We start from the raw sequence: 21097 nt of genomic DNA on the forward strand, positions 1-21097 counted from the left end.
CTTCAATACAATAATCTCATGAGCTGCCTTACATGATTGAGATTCATATGATGATGCTTGTAATCTAGATGTCATTATGCTAGTCAAGTGGAATTTACTTATGTGATCTCCGGAGACTCCTTGTCCCACGTGTGTAAAGGTGACAGTGTGTGCACCGTGTGGGTCTCTTAGGCTATATTTCACAGAATACTTATTCACTGTTATGAATGGCATAGTGAAGTGCTTATTTATATCCCTTTATGATTGCAATGTGTTTTGTATTACAATTTATCTGTGTGCTACTCTAGTGATGTTATTAAAGTAGTTTATTCCTCCTGCACGGTGTAAAGGTGACAGTGTGTGCATCGTGTAGTACTTGGCGTAGGCTATGATTGTGATCTCTTGTAGATTATGAAGTTAACTATTGCTATGATGGTATTGATGTGATCTATGCCTACTTTCGTAGCGTGAAGGTGACAGTGTGCATGCTATGTTAGTACTTGGTTTGGTTATGTTGATCTGTCATGCACTCTAAGGTTATTTAAATATGAACATCGAATATTGTGGAGCTTGTTAACTCCGGCATTGAGGGTTCGTGTGGTGTTCATCATCCAACAAGAGAGTGTAGAGTCTAGCATCTATTTATTCTGTTATGTGATCAATATTGAGAGAGTCCACTAGTGAAAGTATAATCCCTAGGCCTTGTTCCTAAATACTGCTATTATCGCTGCTTGTTTACTGTTCTGCTGTATCTGTACTGCCTGCAATATTACCACCATCAACCACACGCCAGTCCTGGGCAAAGCACTTTTCTGGTGCCGTTGCTACTGCTTATATTTATTCATACCACATGTATTTCACTATCTCTTCGCCGAACTAGTGCACCTATTTGGTGTGTTGGGGACACAAGAGACTTCTTGCTTTGTGGTTGCAGGGTTGCATGAGAGGGATATCTTTGACCTCTTCCTCCCTGAGTTCGATAAACCTTGGGTGATCCACTTAAGGGAAACTTGCTGCTGTTCTACAAACCTCTGCTCTTGGAGGCCCAACACTGTCTACAAGAATAGAAGCTCCCGTAGACATCAGCAGATACAAAGAAAAATCCTAACGGACGTGTTAGGTACCCGATAAAACATGACTGGAATTTGACATCTGGTAAGACCTTAAGCGGCACATGTCGAATTACGCCAGTATCCCGAGATCATGTCCAGGGACGTGATCTTGAAGTAGGTTTCGGCGGATTTCCACAAGAGCAGTTAACTGGTACCTGATCCGTTAGATGAACTAGCCCCAATTATCATTTTCCCTGTACAATATACGACTGTTTTATAAAAGTTATATGTTGACTCGAAGAAGTTATATGGTAATTGTAAAGATGGAGATTTTCCCTGATTCTTCGATTCAAGCAAAATCTCGGGGGCTAATGACATAGGCATCCCCAATGGGCCTGCCGAAGATGGTACCAGGGTTTTACTGAAGGCCCACAACCTGAAGTTTATGAAGCCCGGAAGCCTAGTCGAGAGATAGTTTTGGAAAGATAGAGTTGTATTAGGAATATTGATTTGTAATTATTACGGGACGAACTCAAAGAGTCTCTCGAACTTTGTAACTTGTACATCACGAAACCCTCGGCTCCGCCTCCTATATAAGGGGGAGTCGAGGGACAAAGAGAGCACCGATTTCATTGTCAACACAACCCTATTTTCATAACAGTCGAGTACTTTTCCGGCTGAACCATCGAGATCTACTTGCCCTTTACTTCCCTGAAAACCCTAGTCTACAATCTGTAGGCATTGACAAGTCGATACCTTGTCAGGGAGGATCGCATCGCCTCGTAACGCCGATTTTGTCGGGTTCGTCGGCGGACGACTCTGATTTCTCGGGGTCATCATCATCGTTCGAGACAGGCGACGAAGAGATCTCGCCGCCACGCTTCGTCAAGCCCGCGTCAAGCGGAAAACTCGCCGACATCTTCGGCAACATGTCCTTCGGGTCGCATGCATACTCAAATCTAAGTAGCGACTCGAAAAGCATCGACGCTTCAACTTCATCGACAAATCTACATCAGTTCGAGCGGTCCTCACCGATCCGCGTGACGGTGTCACCAACTCCAGGAGGAACAACCCGACAACATATCATCAAGTCTATGTAATCGGAGAGACGAGTCGCGCACAGGAGGAAACATCAGAGGCTTTCAATGATCTGGGAAATCCATACATCGATCCCGCTGATCTCTCGCGAGGTTTGGGCACCAAATATGTCGGGCCTACACCGCGACAGAGGCTACCACTTCCGCAAGAAGCTTGGGATAGAGCAACAAGAGCCATGAATTGTACGGATCCGATGACGACCACTGCAACCTTAGAGGAGATGCAAGCGTATCATTATAGACTCGCTCGAGCCAGACGAGAGATAGAAAAAGAAAATATAGAACTTGAGAAAAGGAAAGCCGCAGCCTCTGCATCAAGCAGGCGAAGAGCTGACCTAAGTTGACAGTCAAGGACCTCAGATGATAACCACATAGCAGCGCGTGATAGAGGAAGATCTCGCCTGCAGCATATACCCGAGAATGAACGAGAGCACTTGATCCAGAATCTCGACATGTCCTTTATGTCGATAGACACAAGAGGGAACATTGTCCCCAAAACACCGGAAGCAGGGTATATAGCGGCTCAAGCTTTCATATTAGCGTCAAGGCCACCAGCTGGAGACCCGAGAGAAGCACTGTATCAGATGGCCATGACAGGAGTGCGAGTATGCAATAAAAACTCTCCGTTACTCATACCATAGTACATTTTTTAGATGGATACTGATATGAAGTCTTGGTTGTTGTTGTTGTTGTACTGATATGCCCAATTGTGTTCTAATAGCTATCTGCAGAATTCAACAAGGCAAAGAATCAGAGAGAAAATGATGGTTGTTGAATGTACAATTGATTGGCCTGGAAGCTCTGTGGAGCAGTGCCAACCCCTCATGGTTTTGTTTTTCGGTAAGACTACTAGGGTTTCATGTTTGTAAATAACAAATGTTGTAATGTACTAATTAACTTCGTATCTGAATTTATCATGTATATAAGAGAAAAAAAAACTATGAGTGACATTTTCACTAAGTTTCAGAATATGGCCGTTGTTGACAACAAGGTAGTATTTGTATAGATTGAACTTCAGCTAGATAGGTCCAATTGATCCATTAATTTCCATTCTCTATTCTCCATCTGCTAGCAAGTACTTGGCATTTATAGTCTTTCTCTTTGCTCAAATCATATGCTCTTCTAAGGTCCAATTGGTCCATTAATTTCCATTCTCTATTCTCCATCTGCTAGCAAGTACTTGGCATTTATAGTCTTTCTCTTTGCTCAAATTGTATGCTCTTCTAATTCACTGAAGTGGGAGAAATGCAGTTATCTAGTAAACTGCGATGCTAAATACACTCTTGTTATATTTCACTAATAAATATACCAAGATATGTATTTTTGTGTTGTGTCACTAACATTAAGATGGCACTATCAGATCCATGCCTCCTCGCACGTCTCTTTCGCTAAAATCTTCTTGGTTCTGAGAACTGGTACTAGAAAGCATAATCCAGTTTAGTGTAATTTTCTGCTATTTCCAAATATTTTAATACCATGAATTCAAGTACCGCAGATATCATGATGTTACCAAATAGTTCCCAGTTTACCACAGTAGGTAATCTGACGTGGTGTTCTTATTTTTGTGTCCAGAACGAAGCACGCTGCAGATTAGGAAGTCCCACTCTTTTTTTCTCTGAGAAACTGTAATATCCCAGGTATTGGGGTTACAAAAATAGAGGAAACAGATGTGTGCATTGCATTCATGCATAGAAAATCTGGGGAATTTTCGCGCTTTAAAGTAAAACAGTCACAGTAACTGAAGTTTCACTTGACCTTGGTGGAATTGAAGTAGCTCATCAAGTCAAGCGCTATAAACCTCAATGTGACTTTGCTAAAACCTTGTTTTGGGCAGAGATGATTTGATCTAAGGGGTTAGATCAAATGGAACTAATAATCAACACAACAACACTTTACTCAATGATCAAATACTTGATCATATAAAAGAATATAATATGGTAATCCTTACCATAACATATGAACATACATCTATTTGGAAATCAAGTAATAATAAATGGAGAAACCATTCTTCACTTATCTTTTCCATGTCTTAAACTAATCCATGATCCTACCACGAAACCTCATGGTATTCATTCCACCTCAACAATGGAATTATAACAAGGAGATCCACTCAAGAAGTATATATTCTTCTACATTCCAAATTATTATACATCAAACCTAGAGAGGTGAGAGTTCTATATTATTTATTAGAGAAGCAATGACAAACCTTGAGATAAATCTTAGATATACATCCATGTAATCAAAACATCATCCTAAGACCATAACCTTGGGATAATATTCAAGTCCTTCCTAAATGAGAGTGACCATTCATACTAATCCAAGCTTTACCTATTTAAGAATAAAGGACAACATTTGAACTAAAGTATTAGGAGTTAAACCCTTTCATCTGGGAGTGATGAGATAACCAAATACCAAGTGGAATAAGACTATATCCATGAATTAGTGAAATAAGGATTGGACTACTCCAACTAAGTTAGACAATTGAATCTTTAGTTCAGCTACCTAAATAAATATTAGGAGTACACCATAAACCCTAGAATCAACCATTCCTATATGAGAGAACTCAAGCTATGGAGTTACACTAAAAATAGATGAGGCAACACCTGGATTTGAGAGAGAGAACTATTCTTATGACCAGATGATCATATCATCATTGTTGAGTAGAACCCTAACATAATATCTCAGGCATTCTCCTGGGATATAAACTTTAGAGGCAACCATAGTAGTCCCATCCAAGAAAGTAAAGTATAAGTACTATACCTTAGCTGATCAAGACAATACTTGATCATGGAAGTGAGAACCCCATTTAATGAGAGATCCTTAGGAAGCCAAACCTTGATCATTATTAATTCAGTGATGATCATAAACCCTAAGAACTTGAGGTATTGAGAATAAACCCTAATAGGATAAGTAGATCTCATTTCCACATGAAATTAATGGGAGATCACTATTAAGCAACCATATGCTTATATTCCAACCTTAACTTGTGAATCACTTGGTGCTCATAAGTAGAATCCTACCATATCTATATTCCATAGATTTAAGAACCTAAGAAAACTTTGGAGTTAAACTCTATACTTTATATGGTGAGAAACCATACATCCATATGACCAAAGTTAACTATAAAAAGAACTATAACCAATGTAGTTATTTTAATGATAAATTGAGGATAATAATAGAAGTTAAATGGTAGAAGATAAAAACCAATTCTCAAATCCTTAGTAATTAGGGAGGCACATAAGATATAAAGCAAGTAACCATAATACCATGGTTAGGGGAGATTAAGCCCTAGTAAATGCAATATGAGGTCATTCCAATTCCATAAACCAGAATTATATCTCAACTCTAGTTTAAGTATCACTATGGTGATCATAATATAAAACCAGGCCATAATTGAGAATCAAACCCATGGCCATTATGGAAATATCATTAGAACCCTGGAATGGCATATTAATGAAATCTTATGCTTCACTTATTACACCTGAGAAAAACCCCTTGTGATACATCTTATAAATAAGACCATAAGGGTGATTATCAACCACTTACCTATATAATTAAGACCCAACCTTGAGGAGAGTAATATTTACTGTAGGTATTTCAAAGGATTATGAGACCATAACACTAATGTTAGCTTTAATTTGGGTTATCATCAAACCTACAAAACCTTAATAAAAAGTTGCTCACATGAAATAATATGCAAGTTATTTAATCCTAAAATGGAAACCAGTACATAATAACCATCTCTGAAATATGTGGAGATGAAAGTATGAACTGTCATAAATCTAAACAGAATTGATTACATAATAAAAAGTGAATTAAAGTAAAAATAAGTTTATGTCCAAATGTTATTTTGAATAAATTCACAAATATGCAAGTAATTTAATATAAAATATGAATTTAATATAAGATAGTGGAACAATAGTTAGTATTCTGAATATTGGATGGATTAGCATATTTACAAATTATTTACAAACAGTATTGAATTCAAATTGAAGATATAAAACAGAAAATAAAAACAGAAAAGAAAAAAGGAGAAAGACATTACCTGGCCGAGCAGCCCACCATTCCAACCAACCACTGGCCCAGTAGCAGCCCAAGTCGAGCCCAACAACAGCAGCCCGTACCTCTTCGTTAAAAAAATCAGGGGAGGGTCGTCCTCATCCCCTTCCTTCCGCATGCCGGCCAGCACGACGCCGTGCTCGTCTTCCTCTTCGTGCTGTCGACCTCTCCGTGCTCCACCGCGTGACGAGGCAGGTCACTGAGCCCTATAAGTACCCTGGACAACGAAATAGCTCTGTTTCCCCTCTTCCCTCTCCTCGATTCATCTATGCCGACACCCTGGCTCCTCCAGTCTTCGTTACCGCCGGTGATAGAGACCTCCCCGAGCCAAGCGGAGCATACCATCGTGACCGCCATCGTCGACAAGCCCAGGCCACGGGAGGAATTGAGCTGAGGCACCCGAAATCGACGCCGGCGAGATCATCTTCTCCGACACCGGTAGCTGCAAATTCCGGTGAACCAAGCCTCCCCGAGCTTCACCAAGCTCACCAACAGCCTCAGGTTGATCTTGCGCCTCTCTGGAGCTCATTATTTCGAGTTATTGGTGCGATTAGCTAGCAGTAGCTTGGTGGCCGGGATTGAACCGCCACGGAGGTGTTCGCCAGAGCCATCTCCGGTGACCTTTCGGAAGCATCGACACCACCATCGTTCTCAGAACACCGAGGGGATGCGGAAACACCTATTAGCTCATCCCGAGGGGCAGTAGAACGGCGTCGCCGCCGTGCACCGGCTCACCGGCGTTGAGCCGTCGATGATGCCTACGTGGCGGTGGGGCCCGAATATTGGCTTGACCTACCAATCGCCAACGAGGCAGCTGACTCGGATCAGACCCCACCTGTCTGCGTCTTAAGGTAGAACCCAACCGGTACAATTGGTATTTTCCATTTAATTGAAATTCCAGAAAATAGTTTAAACTTTACAAAATCATAGATAATTCATTTTAACTCAGAAAAAGGTAAATAATATATCAAAATTCTTAGAAAAGAAAAATCTATCCAATAAAAATATAAAATGAAATTTTTTATTTTTAATAAAAATTCAATTATTTAATACTTGTCATTTAAGCCTTTTATTTTAAATTCTAAATACAATTAAAAATTCAGAAATTAAGAAACCATTTATAAATTAAATAAAACCAGTAAGCAAATAAAGAAAATATGAAAACTAATTTTCTTTATTTGCAATCATATTAAATCATTATTAGGGAAATTTAAACCCTAATTAATAATTACCTTACTTATTAATTCATTAAAAATAATAAAATGCCAAATCCAATATTAATTTTATTTCAAAGTTATTAATAACTTCAACCTTAAAGTGAAGTTATTAATTCAAGAACTTTAGGGTATTTAGAAAACCCTAATTTCATAAGTAATAAAACCAGGAACTCATCATTTCATGTGAAACCCTAAACCCTAACTACATTTAGAACCTAGTTCCATTATTACATGTGAACCCTAATTTGCTTCTAACCTAAACCCAAGGTTAGAACAGATGATCATGGTACTTTATTTCAAATCATAGAGCCATCATTAGCAACTAAAAGACATACATATGTTCACATAAAATGTAGAACCCTATCACTAGCAATTTAGTATTCCATGTATACATATCACTAAACCTAGTTGATCAAGTAGGATCAACCAAGTTTAAACCCTAGCCTCTACTGTCAAAACCATCATCCTTATTCATCCATGCTTAGCATCACACCATTGTGATGAACCCTAATAACAACTATACCAAATATTGTGCATTACCTAACCATATTCCACTAAACCCTACTAGTGTGAGATACTTATGAACCATCCTATTTAGGAACCAGCCATTCTCTACTTAGAAACCCAATAGCTAATACAAGACAACCTCAACCTTAATTGTTATACTTCTTATTATTTAAGAAGTATGTTCTTCAAAAGTTATTCTTTTGAAGTAAACAGAGAACCATCATCAACCCTGCTTATAAGAACCTATAAGTCCTAGCCAGCTATCACTAGCAAGATAAACCAACCTTGACCACAACCATGTATAATGAATTGCTTAGGATGCCTAGGCTTATCTTAACCAATCAAGCCTAGTTGCTGATGAATCCAACTATGTTGTGATCCATCTACTACTTACTCCAGAAACCAATTAGAACCATAGAAAACCATAGAACCTCACAAACCTAATTATCATACTTGTTCTTTATCAAAGTACATGTTCTTTAAAAGTTATTCTTTTAAAGTATATGATAATCAATCATTAACCATGCCATATAGTACTAAAACTGACCACTGTTCTGTACTTGTTAACATTATGCCAATTATCATTCTTTGTGTGCTCAATTGATTATTATGCTCTATTATCTACCTGTTTATAATACCAAGTAAACCACACTTGAATAAGAACCTTGTATGTGAATCACTCTAAAAGTGCAACACACCCTAAACCAATCATTACAACTCACTGATCCTAAATCATCGGGGTTAGGTCACGCTTAGAGCGATTGCATCTCATTCTTATGCATTATTGCATCTTTGCCAATCTTTTAAACATCGTCCTTACCGGACGATGATGCTATTTCAGAATTTGGAGTTATTACGCATCGAAGACCTTGTCTGCATAATCTTGCAGCCAAGAAAGGCAAGTTCATCACTTGCTCATGTCATTTGAGTATTTCTATCAAATTACTTGCAAAGTACTATGGTTATCACTATTGCATAAAAACCAAAACCACTACTTTCATAACTATGAACATGACTATGTGGTGGGCAATGGAACCATGGATTGTGTTGATATGGTGGAGGTTCCATTGCAAGGGTTTATATCCATCTAGGATTAAACAACAAATGTCGCCAGTGATTCTTGTGCCGTAATACCCGTGTTAACCATAAGATCCGGAGTGGGACGGAGTAGTCAAAAGTGTTTCCACCTCTCGTTCATCAACGGATGCGCTTTACCGTAGACACTTGTATCTGTCAGAGCAAGCGGTTGGCTGGGGAAGCCTTAAGTCCCCACGGCATAGTCCGTAGACACTTGTCACTCGAAGTGCAAGCGGTTGGCTGGGGAAGCCTTAAGTCCCCACGGTATTGCGGTCTATGATGGGTTGCAGCTACCGGCGAAGGAGTTTGGTTAACGAGTCCCAAACTGTCGTCGTGGTCGGGGTCCACCCGTGAGTGGGAATAATGGGACCGGCGAGGACCCAGGGTCGGGGCATGCAACAAAGGGTGGGTGTTCGAGGTAGCGGAGGAACATGATTGGCTAGACCTTATACCGGGCCTCACACCATAGGAAGTGTGGACAAGCCTGCAGCTTGGTTGGCACCAAGGTTAAGATCTCTTATGGGTAAAGCAACACACCTCTGCAGAGTGTAAAGAACCGTGACCTGTCACTCCCTGTTCCGGGATATGGAACTGAGAACGCGGCCGGAAAGGAGCTCCATGAAGTTCTAGTAAACCGGTGAAGGCTGACGGACATAGTTCTTCTGAATAAAAGCAACCTTTTGAAGAAATGGTTATGAAAACCTGCATTGGTATTAGACTTTCTGGTCTAATGCCGTAGCTAGTGCATTAAACACCTCTTTCCTATAATGAACTTGTTGAGTACGCTCGTACTCATCCCACTCTTAAATCCCCTGCTTAGATATGAAGGCATCGAAAGAGGATCTACAGTGCAACTCGAAGGCCGAGGAGTCAACAACTACTTCAAGAGACATGACCATGTCAGAGGAGTCAGATACCACATCCAACAAGCAGAAAACCTAGATTAGCCATAGAAGGGAACTAGCTTCATACACTTAGCTCCTACTTAGCTAGAATCTATTCTTAGCCGTATAGCTAGTTAAATACTCTACAAATAGAGTCCGTGATAAGACTAGACTACGAGTCGTTCTTCTGGAGTTATTTGCAGTTTTACCTCATTGTAAAGTAGGAGGCTATGATGATCTTTTGTAACAAAGTCTGTATGTAATTCTATAGACATGCCTTGGACCCGCATATGTTTCTGTTGTACCACTCTGAGCGATATAATACTAGTGGGACGATGTTTCATTGGTGTTATATCAGACTTGCATACTACACCATGCAGTGGTATGCTGGGTCACCACAGAAACCCAAGCAAACTTCCCTTAGTTTGTGCCTCTTGGTTTTCCTTTTTTTTTGTGTGACCTACAACTGAACTAGAGGACTTGAATTGGGTCAGAGGTAGAGCATGAAGGTGATGTTACAGAAGTTGGATGAACGCGATAAGGTTAAGTCCCATGCTTAATTTAGCTTCCTTTTCTTGGTAGCATGGTCGAGTGTTATCACATTATCCACCAAAAATTGATCTTTGAGTTTTATAATTTTTTGATCATACAAAGTGCAATTAGATTCATGTAATGTAAAAAGTGGAAAGAGATACAAATTTGTTTCTACATTGGATATCCTATTTGGGATGGTCTTTTAGGTTGAATTTATTTCATAAGTACTAAATCCTTTTGGAAGGCAACTTGCTCCAGCTTTGGAGAGGGTTTCGGTTGGTTCGTCTGCTTCTTTATCTTAGCAATACCCAATAACTTATTATTCTTTTGTAGTGTTAATAAACTAAGTGAGTTTCATGCGAACATATGTTGGTGTTGTTGCAGGTTATGTGTTTTCCTCTGTCAGACCAAGGAGTTGGATAGCTCTTGCACATTCTGCCTTCGTTAACTGCGGGTGCTTCAGTCTCCACATCTAACGGATATGATTATTCTTACATAGAAGTTGATGTATGATCTTGGAAGAGGTAAAGATTGGATAGTACCTGTGCCGAGTTCTTATTCTAGAAATGGTGAATATGTTCTATCTGTATGTAACAATAGCTCAAAAGATCACACATTAACTTTATACTTTCATTAGCTGTTCCAGAAAAAGAAACATACATCTGCAGTGAGACCTTCCAATCTTCAATATAGAGCTTCTTTCAAGTGATTGGTTGCTCTTATGCAAAATGCAAGTGCAATAAGATTAGATCGCACATGACCTGTAATGTACCTGTAGATGTGGTCATATTTTTGGACCTTCAACCATGGTTTTCTTGGCTCAGTTAACAGTAACATGCCATCCGCTTCAAACCACTCTTTTTTTATATTGCATAAGATTGAATTATTTCTTGTTGAAGAAAAAAAAGGAAACAGTCACATGGTTGTTTGTTGCCGAGAAGGACACTTATTGTTCAAAGGGATCGGGACAGCTCTTCTCTTCCTTTCTCGTCACTTTCCTCAGCTGCTTCTCTACCACAGCACAGAGACACCAGACACAGAGTACACAACACACACTCTCTCCCCTCTCCTTTGAACCCCGCATTTGCTCTCTCTGAGATGTCGTCGACGGGGTACTCGCGGCCGTCCAAGCTCCCGGGCGGGGCCGGCGAGCGGAGGCTGCCGCCGCGGCAGCTTCACCGGCAAGATCGAGCCCAAGAAGTTCGGCCTCGGCCTCCTCGCCGGCGTCTCCCTCGCCAAGCTCTACTCGCCTGTATTTCGGTGCGTACCCCGATCCATGCTTTCCGTTCCGATCTAGCTTAATTTGAGCTGCTCCCCTCAGCCATGCGGGGCTTCCTTGCGTCAAAGTAACGCGACCGATTCGATTTCCAATTGATTTGAACCGACCCGAATTTGGACGGGTTTCGTTGCGTTGCGTGAAAGCAAAGCAACCAATTCGATTTCGATTCCAATTCCAATTCAGATGTCCATATATTCTCAGAATTCCGGGAACCAGATCCAAACTCTGTCTCTGATTCCCCGAGCAACACAGCGCACGAAAAGCACCACAACTCCCCGCGCGCGAGCGAAAACGCCCAGCTTTCCTCGAGCCGCCGCCGCCCGCCGCCGTTCGCAAAGCCGCCGCCCGCCGCCATGCCGAGTCGTCGCCGCCGCAACCGCAAGCGCCTCCTCACCTGCGTCGGCGCAGCTTCGGTGGGCGCGCTGCTCTTTTTCGGCGCCCACTCCTCGAGCATCGGCCTCGGCGGCGGTACTTGGCCGCAGCACCAGGACCAGCTCTTCCGGTCGCCGGGGCCACCGCCGCCGGAAACCCTAATGTCGATGCCGCGCCAGACGTCACAGGCCGATCTGTCCTTCGCGCGGCGCCTGTTGCCCAACCGCCACCACTCCCCGCCGCAACTCCGGGAGGATGCCGTCCTCCTCCCGGACCGGGAGGTTCTCGTCCTGTCCGCTGACCCTGCCGTGGGGAACACCATGTGCGTCTTTCAGGGTGGGGCGTCCTCCCCGGCGCGCGCTCTCGGGAGGCTGCCGGGGCCCGGGCCCGGGCGCCACGCCTACCTCTGCCCCCTGCCCGGCTCAGAGCAGCCGCTCCAACCACCACCCCTGCTGCTTTCATCTTCCTCTTACTCCTCCTCGGCTGCTCCCCCTGCCACTGCCCCTGCCCCTGCCCCTGCCGCGGATTTCCACAAGTTGCTCAATTGGAACGACAGTCTCGTGTTTGATTCCGCCCCTCTCCCTGGAGGCGATCTTCTCCTCTTCGCCAAGGGCACGAACAGCCGCCAAGGGGTCATCAAGACTGCCACTTCCAACATCCAGTGCATCTACAGCAGAGACTCCGATGGCACGGTGGCCTCCTCCCCCGCCACCACTTCAGCCCAGCAGGTGATCAGGTGCCCCCCTCCACCGGCTCCTTTAAGTTCCAGCAACCTCCATGTCACCGTAGCCCTCAACGGCCAGGAGCCTTTACCCTCACTTGCTACCTACCATCCACAAAACACTGGCCTGCCTGTGACACGTGAAAGGAAAACGATATGTGCCTGCACCATGGTTCGAAACGTCGCCAAGTTTCTGCCTGAGTGGGTGAGGTACCATGCTGCAGTGGGTGTTGAGAAATTCTTCCTATACGACAATGCAAGCGAGGATGACCTAGCAGGGCAGGTCTCTAGTTTGAACTCTGCTGGCATTGATGTCTCCACCGTGGCCTGGCCCTGGACCAAAACGCAGGAAGCAGGGCTTTCTCATTGCGCAGCCACGAATCAACCTTCCTGCGAATGGATGGCATTCATGGACGTTGATGAATTCATTTTTTCACCAAACTGGAACGAGGTCGAGAAGCCTTCGAAATCGTTGCTTGACTCGGTTGTTTCCGTTGATCCGGAGGTTGGCCAAATATTCCTCCCCTGCTACGATTTTGGTCCCTCTGGCCAAACAGCACATCCACAGGAGGGGGTGTGCCAAGGCTACACCTGCCGGCTGATGAGACCTGAGCGTCACAAATCGTTGGTCCGCCTTGGCGCGGTGGCAGATTCGCTTGCGAATTCTGTACACCATTTTACACTAAAGCCTGGTTTCCGGAAAATGTGGACCTCTTTGGCTCGCATAAACCACTACAAGTACCAAGCTTGGACGGAATTCAAATCCAAATTCAAACGACGCGTGTCAGCATTCGTGGCAGATTGGACAGATCCCGTTAACCTGCAATCCCATGACCGGGCCCCCGGGCTGGGAGTTGATCCTGTCGAACCAGTTGGCTGGGCGGATAGCTTTTGCGAGTTTAAGGATAATACTATGCAGAAACTAAGTGAGAAGTGGTTCGGAATTGGGTCTGGAGGCCGCGGAGCAATAACAGAGTTCAACTCTAACGGTGACATTGCTCCCTCCCCCTCTCTTACATAGCTTATATAGTAATATAAAATAACTAAAGCTAGTAAAAAAACAGTGAACTTGCCAAAAAAAATAAAAAAATATAGCCCTTAACCTGATTAGTATACACATTTTTACAAAGAATCAAGGCATGCCATTTTTATTGTTTATAACTGCATATTACAAATGTCATTACTAACATCAGTATGTTCTTCTTGCAGTTTTCTCAGCCATTCACTGTCAGACAGTAATCTGCACTAGTTTTCTTCAAATTGAGCTAGTTTAGGATTTCTGGCCAATGATGATATATTCTGGTTAAGCTGTTGCAAATTGACCTCTGCAGCAGTATGCACTGATGCACCATATTTAGCTTTTGGTTTTATTGTTTTTCGCCACCTGATGCTCCTTTTGCTGAAAGTGTAAAATCCACAAGGCAGACACATCAGGAATTTGTTTCTCTTTCGACTTTACTTGTTTCAAATGATTAAAAGCAATCAATCTGAGGCGGATCAAATTTTTGCATGGTCTCTTCGACGCAAATGATATATATGAATTAATCTAAGGCCTTCTTTTTTCCTGGATGTTCTTTTCTGGTGCAAAGGATATGTGCATGAATCCATCTGAAACTCATCGGCTGGTAGAGCCTTGTGCAGAATAAAATCTGAGGCCAGATGTAGCTTAGCTCTTTTTGTTTCACTTTTGTTATCTGGGGTTCAGTGCTTGATTCTCTTGTTTTTCTTTTGACTGCACGGTAGTTTCTGGTTTTGCATGAGGTTATTATTGTTTTTTTACAGGTTATTGGCATGCTTCTGTTCGGTTTGCGTCACCTGTTCTTCTGGGTGCAGGTACGGTACATTTGGGAGTTTGAGTGTTCAGTTTTTGTTCTTATACTGGTTTTTGATCTCTTGACTCATTATTTTGCAGTTTGTAGTTTGGTGGGCGCCAGTGGCTGCTGCTGCCGAATATCGATATTTTGGTGAGCTATTTCTTTTTCTAGATGTCTTGGTTGTTCTTCAATATTTTATGATCGGAGTTTTTTTGTGGTTTCTGATGGATTACAATTCCCCCCCCCCCCCCGAGATCCCACCATCCAAGGAGCTCCAGACGCGTGCTAGAAGGACCTCGCCATTGCTCGTCTTTCCTGGTTGCCTGGCAGGATATGTACCTACTTTTTCTTCATCAACATGGCATGGCGACTGCAGGGATCTTCTCTGGTTGTTCGGTTAGGTTTGCAACTGATTTTTCTCCAATCTTTCTGGGAGAATTACACATTCTTTTCTTCCCTATTTCTCTGATTTGTTATTTCTGCAGTTTATTTCTTGATTGTTTGTTATTGGGAGGAACTGCTATTGTCAGAGAGGGAGGTGTCACCCCCTGCGTTTCTTTGTTCTGCCCTCAGTACACAGGCAAAACTCGGTTATTCTGGATCCTAACCTGGGGTTAACCTCTCTCCTACTCTTGCTCCTTATGTGTCCGTCCTCACTTATTCTTCAGTTTGTTACCTTGCAGCCAGTATTATATTGATACTAAATCCCTGATAGGTACGCGATCCCTGATCTCAACGGCCTAAAATATTCTTTTGGAATATGAATCTGATAAGCATCACCATGTCCCCCCCTAGGAAAAATATGCAGTATCAATTCCTATTCTACAGTTAAAGAATATATTGAAATTCAGTTGGCCTACAAGCTCCTTATTGTCCTTAGATCGGTTTGTTTTTCGGGGAAGCCCGACCCCATGCTTTCTAGTTGCTGGAGTAGGGGTACTCTAGTTCTTCGATCTTATCTTGGCTAAGCTGTATGCCGCAGCATGTAATAGCGCTTGTGAACCTCGTGGCTTCATTAATTTAAAGTCGGACATTTCATGCCTGTTATCTAAAAAAAGAATCTTAAAAAGGTTAATCTCACTTCCCGGGGCGATTTGTTTTATGCTTTCCCTCCTTTTGGCGATTATGGTAATTCAGTTGTCCACCTAAAAAACTTATAGGGGCTACTTACTTCTCTATGCCATTAGTTCAGACAAGCATTTTATGTTTACCCTTCTTTTGTCGCCTATGAGGTCGTAATTTGATATTGTGCACCGTCCCTCTATTGGTCCCATAATATGTTATATTTGTATGTATTTAGAGCTGTGTCTCCTTTTGCTTGCAAACTGTTTTATTGAAACTTTCATGTAAAGATGATCAACTACCTCGTGTTTGGGTTTGACGTATGTGTGCTGCGTCACATGTGTGTAGGTAACATGGACTGGTAGTTAAGCAAAAACATTACTATCTCCCTAAGTAGAGGGACATGAAGCCCAAGACCTTCGCCAACCTTGTCTCTGCCCTCCTCTACGAGAAAAGGTGAGAGCTTCAAGCCCTGGATGGTGTTAGGAGTACTGATTCATGTGAAAACATTACCACAAAATGTGCTACTGCGGAGAATATGATGTAAATTTGGACTTAACTGCGGCGCTGCTGACACTGTGGGAAGTAGTTGTTGTGTGCCCTTCTATTGGGTTAATCTCCACATGAACCCGTGATATAAGAAAACTGATGAATGATCGCTGGTGCTGCATGCATGAAATTGTTTTCGCTGATAGTAGTTGAATGTTTATCATTGTCATGCTGATGCCGTTGTGAAATTCTTCTTGTTGCTGTGTGTCCTTTATTTGTTCAATCTGAAATCTGTAGGTTGTTTCTGTAGACACAGTATTACTGTTATTTATACTGGCCCTTCTGTTTTATTTGTTATTACTATTCCTTCTGTCTGTTGAACTAAGACGGCCAACAAAGTTACTTCATGATATGTAGGTTTGGGTCCTACTTCTATCAGCCAATTATTGCTGGGCTAGGATTTCACGACCAGCCATTTATACGTGTCATGGACTTCATTGGTGCTTAAGTGTATCAGTTCTCGTCTTTATGCGGCTTATTTCTGTGTGTTACTTTCTTTTCAATATCAAATTGATTTGAATATGTCTGGGTGCCATGTTTCATTCACAAACTTCCATATATGTTACACGGGCATGTGTATCGTAGTGATGAGTACTCTCTTTATCAGCTTTGGCCGAGTCATAACCCTCAGATGTATACAATCCAGGGTAAGATTTGGTTATTTGTCAATTGTCATCCATTACCTCCCCATTTCTACCAACCCTCAGATTCCAACCGACATACTCACACTAGATTTCCTGATTTTATTAGTGCGAAAGAAATCGTTGGTACACAAGTATTCACCCTTGCTTGCTCTCGTAAGCGGTTTGGGCCATACTTCATGATATGTAGGTTTGGGACATACTTCTGCGAGCCAATTTTTGCCGGGCTTTTTGCGTTTGCTACATCTCAAAAGTCCAATTGATTTGAATTTGTCTGTGTGCTATGTTTCGTTCACATACTTCCATGTATTTTACCGATCTACCATGTGCATGTGTATCGTAGCTATCAGTATTCAGCTTAGGCTTAGTCATAATCCTCAGATATATTTAATCCTGGGTTAAGATTGATTTCTTGTGAACAGTCATCCTCCCTATTTCTAATAAGTTACACCAAGAACTAAACATCGGCCAGTTGTAACTGTAAGATGTATGGAGAGCGCCTGCCCTGAGAAAACATGAATATTGAACCAAGAAGTTCAGAAAAACCAAACTAGGGTATAAAAAACACCAAGAACAAGGGAGTGCCTTCCCTGAGAAAACATGAATATTGAACCAAGAAGTTCAGAAAAACCAAACTAGGGCATAAAAAGCACCCATAACAAAGAAATCACTTAATATGGCCTATATATTAGTATTGCTACGTAGATTTATCTTGTTTTAGGGTTGGCTGTGAGCCATACAAAGTTGCATTGTTAATGTAGGCAGTATGCCACATCTATTTCCGTCTGATATGTACTTTCTTATACCACAGTGCTTCATGTCGAGTTTCTTGAAACATGATAAATATTGATTCTTGTGGATCCTAGTGCTGGCTTTCTTGTCTCTTGCTATTATATCTGTAGCAGGTAATCTGATTAAATTGCTTCCTTTATGCAGGGAGCTGGCAAAAGATTTTGTGGTTTCTGGTAGTGCTTGAGAATCATTATATGGTGCTTGTGAGTCCATGCATGTATAAACCAGACGTGGTTCGTTTACTTGCTTGAGAAATGCCATCAGAGTGCTATAGTAATTTCCGTTATCTAGTTTTGCACTCTAAATACGACAAATTCTTTGTTCAAATTTTTATTTGGTAAATGAACCCGAAGAACTATTTGAGACAATCTCACAAGCATTGTTGTCTTCTGTTGATCCTGATTGCCCAAGTGGCTGGGGAGGTTATGTTCCCATTGTGTAAGTTCCGCATGTATCTTAAACTTTTACTGTATGCATATTATTATACCAAAAATACACATGTGAGTATGTGAGCATCTTTCTGCTAACTGAATACTTACCAACTTATGTAATTCATTATTTTTTTGGGCACTTGCTGTGCGAAGGTGCACCCCTTAAAATGCTAACCCATTCAACAAGTGTTTGATATTTGAACATCAGGTTTGTTAAACCAATACTGTTTTGTTATTATGCGCCATAACATTAGTAATTGTGCGTATGAGCTCAGAGAAGAAGGTGCTTGTCAGTTCATTTGAAGTTCTTCCTTACATTCTGAAACTTTATTTTCCTGGTTGCAGAACGCCCACTGGAGTTCAGGAGAGTGCTCAAGGGAAGGATGGACTGAGTTCGCAGCACCTGTAGCCCTAGATCACATAGGAGATTATTTCGTCATTCGACCTAAAACCTGCGTGGTCCATTTATTTCAGAAAGTAAAGAACCTTTAGCATGGAAGATATATATGATTTCTGGTTCTGTTCTCTGCCTTACAACTTGGAAACATGCCATGAAGGCTTGTGTGCCTGTGTATGTACTTTGTAACATCGCGTGTTTGCAAAGATTGGCTGGAAGAATTTCATTTGCGCTGAGTTTGTTTGTTTCTCGTCTGACAAGGCTTTTGTTTGTGGTGATGTTACCGCCCCTGACTATTTGCGCATGATATGTCCTTGTAGTAAGATTGCCACTGTTTGCTAGTTAGTTAAATCATATCAGTTAAGGTCCTTGTCAGTAGGCTCCAAAACTGTCAAAATTGCTTTTGATTGGCCAAAGTATTATGGAGTACTGTGCCGATTCTGATGACCTAGCTTAGACATGTTGTGGCAACTTTGTACAGGAAAGAAAAATACTTTTTGATTAGACAATTTTAACCATCTCTTTCCTTATCCCATTTGGCGACAAAGAAAAATGAAATCTCCCACACGAACGGAGATCTTTCTTTGCACGGCTACGCGTTCGCCATCTACGGCACGGCGGCACCGAGCGAGCTTCCCAAGTGGTTGCGTGCATCGAACGCCCGGAGGACACGGCGGCGGTGGACTGGCCGAAGTGTTGCCCACTGTGGTGATGGAGATCCAGAGCTACCAAAGCTTGACTTGACACTGAAGCTGTAACCCTGGTCCGTAGGTACGCATGGAGGCATACGCGTGTGTAGTTAGTTTTCGTTGCTAAAAGGATGGCATGTGGAAGAATAAGCTACTCGTGAGGAGTAGATATATTATGCTAGAACACTTGTGAGCTCTTCTCAATACTGCAATATTTGTTACTCCCTTCGATCCATAATTATTATAACTGATGGGAGGGAGTATAAGAAATACTATTGTACAGTTTTTTTTTCCATAACAACTTACACAAGTCTAGATATCCAATCGAAGTTAATATCTATGGGATTTTTAGTTTTTTTTCGACTCACAATTACCTTAGAGTTCGCTCATGTCGGAAGCCATTAGATTATATCATAATCTGCGTGTCATGTGAGTTACACAATAATTGCAGCTGAGTTTTTCCAATTGCAAATGTGTTGCAGGTTGCAACCGACCAAACCGAGAATTAAGCTAAATCATGGTCGGCCGAGCACTAGTCGTTCCCACGTATATTAAGATGACCGGAGAGCCATTTGGGATCAACTTTGGAGACGCAGGGCGAGCAGAGCTAGACATGGTAGCCATCGGGGCGTTACCGGCAAATATACTCTCTTCATCCCATGAAATATGTCAGAAGTTTGTCTAATTAGGACGTATCTAGACACTATTTAGTGACTCCATACATTCAAATTTAGATAAACATCCGACATGTTTCATGTGACGGAGGGAGTAGATTCAGATGGTTGAAGACCTCGAGTTGGACCGAAGAATCCTAGTGTGCATGGGACATGCACGGCTAGCTCTAGGGTCGAGACTCCAGACAATGGTGAGAAATTTGGTGGTTCTTAGAAATTATGTCACTCTGGCCGCAAAGTGTCTATCTGCCCCATTTCTCCCCCATATCCGAGGCATTTTGGGAGCTTCCCTACCTTGGATATAAGCTGCAACATCAGTTATGGGCCTAGTGACCAGGGCAAGCCCACCTCATCCTCTACCCTCCCCACACCTCACCTTAGCCACTTGGCCCCATCCACTCTCATCCCCGAACCGTACCTAGCCATCATGCCTCGCCTCTCCTCCCCACATGGACATTCCCGCGATGGTGCCGGCCGGTCCATCTCTCACATCTGCCGCTGCCCATCTCACCATGTTGCTGACCGCTCTAGCTCTAACGACCACCTAGTCATGTCTCTCGCGCTTGGCTGCTGGAGGGGGAAATCATCGCCGGAGCCATCTACATCGCCATGCCCGCCTCCGAAGTGATGCGTGAGTATTTCATCCCTGGACTATGGGTCCATAACAATAGCTAGATGGTTGTCTTCTCCAATTTGTGCATCATGTTTAGAACTTGTAAGCTGCCCTACATGATCAAGATCATCCTTTTGTAATGCTACATGTTGTGTTTGCTGGGATCCGATGAATATTGAATACTATATTGAGATCGATTATATATTCTTGTCATATGTTATTTGTGATCTTGTATGCTCTCCGTTGCTAGTAGATACTCTGATCAAGTAGATGCTTGTGATCAAGTAGATGCTCGATAGTAGGTTTATGCCTCTAGTTTTCTGGAAGAGTGACAATAACTTCTAAGATTGTAGATGTGGTATTGCTACTAGGGAGAAAACTATAATATTTTATCCGAGGGTAATTCTATTGTTTACTTTACACATATTGCTTAATGCGATAATCTGTTGCTTGCAACTTAATATTAAAAGGGGTTCAAACGATAGCCAGAAGGTGGATTATTAGTCATAGATGCAGTTGGATTACAGTCTATGTATTATGTTGTAATGCCCAAACGAATCTCATATTAATCATCTTATCATGTATGGTCTTTATTCTGTCAATTGCTCAGCTGTAATTTGTTCACACAATATGTTATTTATCTTTATGGAGAGACAC

At 42.1% G+C, this 21097-nt stretch overlaps 1 protein-coding gene across 14 annotated transcripts; it reads left to right on the plus strand.

The window, feature by feature from the left end:
• The first annotated feature begins 11402 nt into the window (after window positions 1-11402).
• On the plus strand, window positions 11403-18700 carry LOC127344922 (glycosyltransferase family 92 protein RCOM_0530710). 14 transcript variants are annotated; one of them, XM_071821913.1, is made up of 5 exons: window positions 11403-14611; window positions 14691-14742; window positions 14847-16110; window positions 16561-18074; window positions 18413-18700. In XM_071821913.1, the coding sequence occupies exon 1, from the start codon at window positions 12039-12041 to the stop codon at window positions 13797-13799; it is 1761 nt and encodes a 586-aa protein (XP_071678014.1). In that variant the 5' UTR covers window positions 11403-12038; the 3' UTR covers window positions 13800-14611; window positions 14691-14742; window positions 14847-16110; window positions 16561-18074; window positions 18413-18700. The 14 variants fall into 14 exon arrangements, with proteins under 14 accessions (XP_071678014.1, XP_051227242.1, XP_051227246.1 ...); XM_051371282.1 differs by having other exon boundaries at window positions 16561-16850; window positions 17781-18700; XM_051371286.1 differs by having other exon boundaries at window positions 16561-16653; window positions 17781-18700.
• The last annotated feature ends 2397 nt before the right edge of the window (window positions 18701-21097 follow it).

Source organism: Lolium perenne, chromosome 6 (genome assembly GCF_019359855.2).
Source record: "Lolium perenne isolate Kyuss_39 chromosome 6, Kyuss_2.0, whole genome shotgun sequence".
Taxonomy (NCBI): Eukaryota; Viridiplantae; Streptophyta; class Magnoliopsida; order Poales; family Poaceae; genus Lolium; species Lolium perenne.

Coding starts and splice junctions, on each gene's coding strand:
- LOC127344922 (XM_071821912.1), top strand. CDS start 12,039: ATGCCGAGTCGTCGCCGCCGCAACCGCAAGCGCCTCCTCACCTGCGTC.